General features: G+C 32.6%; 4 protein-coding genes across 4 annotated transcripts in view; 3 read left to right on the top strand and 1 right to left on the bottom strand.

Annotated features, from left to right (window-relative positions):
* Positions 1–6: 6 nt before the first annotated feature.
* Positions 7–1,567, bottom strand: LOC108734248 (charged multivesicular body protein 3). Its single transcript, XM_018465728.2, has 4 exons — positions 1,379–1,567; positions 1,266–1,326; positions 1,039–1,218; positions 7–676 (listed from the first exon to the last, which is right to left on the bottom strand). Exons 1-4 carry the CDS (start codon positions 1,421–1,423, stop codon positions 312–314), a joined length of 651 nt encoding a protein of 216 aa, XP_018321230.1. The 5' UTR covers positions 1,424–1,567; the 3' UTR covers positions 7–311.
* Positions 1,568–1,817: 250 nt separating this feature from the next.
* On the top strand, positions 1,818–5,590 carry LOC108734247 (dihydrolipoyl dehydrogenase, mitochondrial). The gene is made up of 9 exons (XM_025978626.1): positions 1,818–1,976; positions 2,125–2,274; positions 2,326–2,464; positions 2,521–2,765; positions 2,821–2,922; positions 3,105–3,329; positions 3,388–3,586; positions 3,803–4,255; positions 5,433–5,590. Exons 1-8 carry the CDS (start codon positions 1,935–1,937, stop codon positions 4,222–4,224), a joined length of 1,524 nt encoding a protein of 507 aa, XP_025834411.1. The 5' UTR covers positions 1,818–1,934; the 3' UTR covers positions 4,225–4,255; positions 5,433–5,590.
* On the top strand, positions 4,958–5,589 carry LOC112905703 (dihydrolipoyl dehydrogenase, mitochondrial-like; the record flags this gene model as incomplete). Its single annotated transcript, XM_025978629.1, has 1 exon — positions 4,958–5,589. A coding segment is annotated over one exon (444 nt), but the record flags the coding sequence as incomplete, so codon positions are not given.
* Positions 5,591–5,841: 251 nt separating the features above from the next.
* Positions 5,842–7,448, top strand: part of LOC108734164 (methionine--tRNA ligase, mitochondrial) — a 4,311-nt gene continuing 2,704 nt past the window's right edge. Inside the window, exons 1-4 of the mRNA XM_025978630.1 lie at positions 5,842–6,046; positions 6,165–6,445; positions 6,547–6,781; positions 7,286–7,448. The exon at positions 7,286–7,448 is cut by the window's right edge and continues 5 nt beyond it. Coding sequence (XP_025834415.1) covers positions 5,956–6,046; positions 6,165–6,445; positions 6,547–6,781; positions 7,286–7,448 — 770 coding nt within the window. The 5' untranslated portion in view covers positions 5,842–5,955. The remainder of the gene's footprint in view (positions 6,047–6,164; positions 6,446–6,546; positions 6,782–7,285) is intronic.

Raw genomic sequence — 7,448 nt, 5'->3', positions numbered from 1 at the left:
GTTTTAGCTACTTCACATTTTCAAATAATTAACACCACAGAAAGAATGTGAAAGTTGGAAAAAATCTTTTGGAATAAATAATTATATGAAGAATAATTCGGTATTATTAAATAAGTTCACATTCTCCTCTTCCTAGAGCAGTATTATTTTAACTATAACAGTGCTGGATTTATTTATAATATAAACTATTATTAATAACTGCTGAATTATAATATTTTTAAAGATGATAATTAGTAATATTGACAGACAGAACTGTACAATTCAAAAGCTGTTAATATATCATTAATACTGAGATAAAACAGTAATACTTTCTATGACCTCAGTGCTGCTAATCTGCTTTGCATTTCTTGTATATCTTCTTCGCTTTCTTCAGTTGGAGGTGCTGCAGGTTCTGCTGCAGCTTCAGAAACAGGAGGTTCTGGAGCTTCTCCTAGTTTACCTTCAGTTACTTCCCATAAGACTTTATCTACTTCTTTTTGTGCTTCATCTTCCATTTCTTCAGAATCTTCTAAAACATCCATGGATTCATCTATCATTTCTTCAATAATTCCTGCTTTCATCATTTCTTTTGACATTTCTCTCATTGTGTTAGCCACTTCAGGAATCCTTACTAATGACTGCATTGCCTGCATAACTTCTGTAGACTTTGCCAGAGAACCAGCAACTCGAAGAGTAGCTGTAACATTAAAATTTTTATATTTAACATGGTCATGAAGCACAGCTGGACAAAGTTCTCACCAAAATAGCTCCAAGCCCTTACTTAAAGTGCTTTAGCCCTTGATGCCTCAATTACATTTTCAGATCCAAGGAATTTGAAATGCTAATTACTTTAAGAGCAATTAGATTCAAATCCGTAAGCACCTTGAATGAGCTTGAAGCCATTTAAGTTACAAACTATAAACTAATTTCTTAAACTGATTTGTTTACCAAGTACATGCATATGAAAGAGTTTGAATTACAATAGTTCCAAGCCTTGAATAGGGAACTAAAGCTTTGCCCACTTTTGTAATATAAGCTCCAAAATAAATAAATACCAACCTAATTGGTTTTTCATTTGTAGATTAATTGAATTAAGGTGTGCCTTAGTGGTATGAATTTTATTGACAGATTTTCTAGCTCTCAATATCTCTTTAGCTAAAATAAGGCAGGTGTCTTTATCATTTTTCTTTGCAGCTTCCTTCAGAGATCTTCTGACCTTTTCTTCTTCCCGTTGTATAGCTAAAAACCTATGATGAACTTATGTTTTGGAATAATTTCCTTATTACCTCTAATTTGACGATCAAGTTGATATCCTTCTTTTCGGATCTTGTGTGACCATTCGTTTACCTAAAACGTAAAATTATATTTCTAAATGAGAGTATATATTTGAGTTTAATACCATCTCTTTTGGATTCCTTTCGTTAGATTTACCAAACAACCCCATATCAGGAAATATCTAAACTTCTTGAAGAATCTATTTCTTTTTTTATTACAAAAATCTTGATTGTTTTGTAAAATAAAATCTATTTGTGTTTATGGATTAATTTTGCCGCTGACATAATTATAATCATTCACAAATAATAAATAATTATTTATCATTTATTAGTCATTAGTCAGGATAGCACTAAGTAATAAACACAATCAAACATCTAACAAATTGTAAATAAACATAAACGCAAACCTTCTCTTTTTAACATTGTAATTAAATTAATAAATGGATGTATAATGATTAAATGTTACTTTTTGAAGGCATTTGATTTATTATCACTACTGACTAATAAAAATTCTAATTTCTATGTAGCAAATTAATTCCGTCCCTGTATAGTGTTATGTCATTTTAGTCAGGTGTCATTCTTGTATGGACGTGCGTTATTGTTAACTAGGTTGTGAGTTCGTTGCATAAAATACATTACCGGCATATATAATTTTAAGATTGTTTGTAATTAGATTAAAAAATGCAACATACACTTTCAAAATTCTTTGCAACGAACTTGCGAGTAAGTATCTTTGAAAATTTTTAGTTTATAAATAAGAATTATTGGTTTACGTAATATATAACCTACAAATGTTTCAAGTTTATGTTAACAGAATTAGAGGTCAAAATTTAAGATATTTGTTATATCCATTACGTTGTTCTCCTTTTAGCCTTCAAATGTAAATGGATGTCGAACACGAATTTTTGATGTTCTACAACAAAGATGTTACTCGGCTACCCAAGACGCTGATATCGTTGTCATTGGGTCAGGTCCAGGGGGATATGTGGCCGCAATTAAGGCTGCCCAGATGGGCATGAAGGTAATTACATGCAATGTGCAAGTATAAAGATAGTTTATGTTGTTTTTGCAGACTGTATGTGTGGAGAAAGATCCGACTTTTGGTGGAACTTGTTTAAATGTAGGATGTATTCCTTCTAAAGCACTTTTAAATAATTCCCATTATTATCACATGGCTCATTCTGATGATTTTAAATCACGGGGCATTATTGGCAAGTTATAAAAACTTATATCTAACATGTTGTGTATTACTTTTTATAAATTCTAGTTAGTGATGTTAAAATGGATGTTGGTAAATTTATGGAAGCAAAAGCTAATGCAGTAAAAGCTTTAACAGGTGGGATTGCTATGTTATTTACAAAGAATAAAGTAAAACCAATAAAAGGCCATGGTAAAATAACAGGAAAAAATCAGGTGACTGTTCTAAAAGAAGGAGGTGGTCAAGAAGTAGTTAACACCAAAAATATTCTCATTGCAACTGGATCAGAAGTTACTCCATTTCCAGGCATACAAGTAAGGGGTGTTAATATTAAATTATAGATTAATACAGTATTCTCATTTGCTGTAGATTGATGAAGAAACTATTGTGTCATCTACAGGAGCTCTTTCATTAAAACAAGTCCCTAAAAGAATGGTAGTTATTGGAGCAGGAGTTATTGGTTTAGAATTGGTATGTGTTAGTTTAATTTATGTAAAATTAGCATACTAAATATGTTTTCTGATAGTACAGAAACTTTGTACTAATTTAAAATAAAACAATACGAAATGATGAATGAAATGAAATTTGAATTAATACATGTCCATCTTATCAAACATTGAAGAGTAATTAAACAATGATCATTTTGTTGTTAGGGCTCTGTGTGGTCTCGATTGGGCTCTCAAGTAACAGCTGTAGAATTTATTGGAAGCATTGGAGGTGTTGGAATAGATGGTGAAGTATCAAAGACATTTCAAAAAGTGTTGGCAAAACAGGGTTTACAATTCAAATTGAATACCAAAGTTACTGGCGCTGAAAAAAGTGGCGGAGTTATTAAAGTAAATGTAGAAGATGCAAAAAGTCCTGACAAGAAAGAAGTGGTAGGTCTCTTCCTTATATGAGTTATATGATATTTCATTCACTTTTTACTAATTTTAGTTGGAATGTGAAGTTTTGTTGGTTTCAATTGGAAGAAGGCCTTACACTCAGAATTTAGGATTGGAGGAAATGGGCATTGAAAGGGACAACAGAGGCAGGATACCTGTTAATTCACATTTTCAAACAGTTGTACCTGGCATTTATGCCATTGGGGACTGTATACATGGGCCAATGTTGGCACACAAAGCAGAAGATGAAGGTAACAAAATAATCCCGTATATTTCTTAAGAACTTTAGAAAATCAAAAAGTACTTAAGATATTTTCAAATTTGCTTACATGATCTTAGTCTTGAAATAGTCTCTTAATCCTCACCCCTCCCGCTGATAAAATGTAATATAACTGATTGATTCTATGTGAGCATTTAATTACCTCCAAGTTAATGAAATAATAAACTAAAATGGAATTATTTGCCAGGTATAATATGTGTGGAAGGAATTAATGGAGGTCATGTACACATCGATTACAACTGTGTGCCGTCAGTCATTTATACTCATCCGGAAGTGGGCTGGGTGGGCAAGTCGGAAGAAGATTTGAAAAAAGAAGGAGTTGCCTATAAAGTTGGTAAATTCCCGTTCTTGGCAAATTCCCGTGCGAAAACAAACAACGATAGTGAAGGATTTTGCAAAGTCCTTTCAGACAAAACGACAGATCGCATCCTTGGTACTCATATAATCGGCCCTTCGGCCGGAGAACTCATTAACGAGGCTGTTTTGGCACAAGAATATGGAGCATCAGCAGAAGATGTTGCCCGTGTATGCCACGCTCATCCCACATGTGCAGAAGCGTTGAGAGAAGCGAACATGATGGCTTATCTCGGAAAAACAATTAATTTCTAAGTTGTTATCTCATTAATTTGTTATTTTTAAAATNTTATTTTCTTAGGATTACGAGTAAAAACAGTGAAGAAAATTTAATTTCAAGTTTACCCTACTTTACTATTTCTTTCACTTTATCTTTTGTCGACTGTAATATTACGAAAATTCTGATCCGCCAAATAGCTGATCATCATCATCATAAGCTCGTCAGTCCTAAGACTGGTTGGACACGCATTTTCACTTTTTCTTATCCTGCCCTAATCTTCGCATTTCCCTAAAGAGCAACCCATACCCTTAACTATTTGCGAACAGTAATCTAATGTAGGTCTTGACTTTTATAGAGTTCTCTGTTCTCTTACTCTTTCTAATACCTCTTCATTTCTAACCTTCTCTATCCACGGTATCCTCATCATTCGCCTGTAACACCACATTTCGAACTGTTCTAACCTTTCTTTTCCGCCGCGCCAATCTTCCATGTTTCGCACCCGTACAGCGCCGCGCTCCAAACATATACCTTTAACAACTTTTTTCGAATTTCTAAATTAACCGTTCCCGAGCATAGAAATGACTTGCTTTATATCCCTACTACTTCTTTCGTCCTGACTTATCTGACTTCCTAGATACCTACAATCGGCCACTTCGTCTAATTTTTCGTCTCCTATCTNAATCCTCACCCCTCCCGCTGATAAAATGTAATATAACTGATTGATTCTATGTGAGCATTTAATTACCTCCAAGTTAATGAAATAATAAACTAAAGTGGAATTATTTGCCAGGTATAATATGTGTGGAAGGAATTAATGGAGGTCATGTACACATCGATTACAACTGTGTGCCGTCAGTCATTTATACTCATCCGGAAGTGGGCTGGGTGGGCAAGTCGGAAGAAGATTTGAAAAAAGAAGGAGTTGCCTATAAAGTTGGTAAATTCCCGTTCTTGGCAAATTCCCGTGCGAAAACAAACAACGATAGTGAAGGATTTTGCAAAGTCCTTTCAGACAAAACGACAGATCGCATCCTTGGTACTCATATAATCGGCCCTTCGGCCGGAGAACTCATTAACGAGGCTGTTTTGGCACAAGAATATGGAGCATCAGCAGAAGATGTTGCCCGTGTATGCCACGCTCATCCCACATGTGCAGAAGCGTTGAGAGAAGCGAACATGATGGCTTATCTCGGAAAAACAATTAATTTCTAAGTTGTTATCTCATTAATTTGTTATTTTTAAAATCATATTTTGTACAGAATTTTAATGTTATTATTTTTAATTGTAAATTGCGTTTTATTTGTCTGCCTAGATTTAATTAAGTAAGTAGATTAAATATTCTCCTTTATAAAAAAGGCAGTAAAAATTTTTGGAGGCAATAAATACACACATTCGACTCATTTTCGTTGTTTTCATTAATTAAAATAATAAAAACTCAATTATATTCTAATAAGAGAGATTGAGGGTAAAATCAGGCAGCAAAACAGTAAATTGTTGGAATTAATCTATTACATTACTTATAAGCAAAAAGTATTGAAATTTCCTTTCATTTTTCATTTTAATCGTTGCATAATTTGGAAAATAAATAAAACGATCATAATAGAAGAAATAAAGTTTTGTTAAAATAGTAAGAAAAATTCATTTTAATTAGTTAAGTCCTTCTACCCTTATTAATGATACGCCTATGCTTATTTCTATCCTACCATAGAAAAACAATTTTGCTGTTTTATTTAACCTGTAATCTTGTGTAGTTGTTGTTTGCTGAAATGTGTTCAAAAAGCATTATAATTTCTCGCAGATTCAGTTCCAGGAAAGCTAATTTCTTTGTAACAACGCCTATTTACTACGTTAATGCAAGTAAGTGATATTCTTTTAATAAATGTCTGATAAAAATGGGACCCGTGTGTCTATTTGTTCTCTATGATTTCTCGTTCGTTCGGTAATGCAGATCGTTTATCTACGAATGGTGTTTCAGCGCCGCACATCGGCCACTTGTACAGTTCTGTAATTGCGGATGCTATTGGTAGATGGCAGCACCTTAAAAATCCGCAAATTTTAAAAAAATTATCAACTGGTACCGACGAACACGGAGGGAAAATTCAACAAGCTGCTTTTAAAAATTCAGCAGCTGTTGACAAATATTGTAATGCAATATCAGACAAGTATAAAATAATGTCAGATAACTTTAGTATTAATTATTCCGATTTTGTAAGAACTACTTCAGAAAACCACGAAAAAACGGTAAAACAATTTTGGGTAAGAACGATTTTAAGGCAAGCACGATCTCTTGTTAAAATATGTTTTAATGTTGGCTTATAAAATATGAATTAATACTAAAATGTTTGCTGAAATTTTAGAAAAAATTGTATGATAATGGATATATTTACTCGGATAAGTACTCAGGGTGGTACTGCGTATCTGACGAAACTTTTTTAACTGATTCTCAGTTAAAACAAGTTTCATTAGCTGATGGTAACAAAAGTTTGGTGTCTTTGGAAAGTGGACACCCTGTAGAGTGGACGGAAGAAGAAAATTTTATGTTTCGATTATCGAATTTTCAGAACGATCTTATTTATTGGTTAAAAACAAATGGTATGCTATATAAAAAAAACATTTAATTTGACGAAACTTCCTTAATTAACAATTTTATAATATGTTTAAATCTAATAAATTTTGAAAAAACGAAATTTTATGATTTTTGTACAATAACTAATAATTTTAATTGGCTCTAAAGTTTGTTTTTATTATCAAAAGTTAGAGGAAAACCTTGGAAAGTTTACAGATGCTCCTTTATGTTTGAAAAGTTGCTATGAATATTTTTTTTATATAAAATTCGATGTTAGAGGGACTGAGAATAATATTCGAAAGGCCCTTGGAGTAAAATAAAAAAAATTTTGTTTTATTACTAATTTTTTGTTACGTTTTACGCAAGTTTACCAAACAACAAATAAAATCGATAAAAACTAAGTGCAAATTGGCCTTTGATAAATAAATAATATTGATTGTTTTATAATTATTTTACATCACAATAAGGAAAGATCCTAAAATCCTTTTTTAAAGTAAAAAAAAAAATTGGAATTGTTACGTGGTTTTTAGAGGATGTTATAAAACCTAGTAAATTCCACAAAATATTGACGGAAATGTTGAACAGAGACGAATTACCGGATATCTCAGTATCAAGGCCTGCTACGCGTGTTCATTGGGGCATAAAAGTACCTAATGATAAGACGCAGACGATATACGTTTGGTTGGATGCCCT

Source organism: Agrilus planipennis, unplaced genomic scaffold (assembly GCF_000699045.2).
Source record: "Agrilus planipennis isolate EAB-ADULT unplaced genomic scaffold, Apla_2.0 scaffold7, whole genome shotgun sequence".
Classification (NCBI taxonomy): Eukaryota; Metazoa; Arthropoda; class Insecta; order Coleoptera; family Buprestidae; genus Agrilus; species Agrilus planipennis.
Note: the sequence above shows the minus strand (reverse complement) of the source record. Positions and strands in the feature narration are given on the sequence as shown.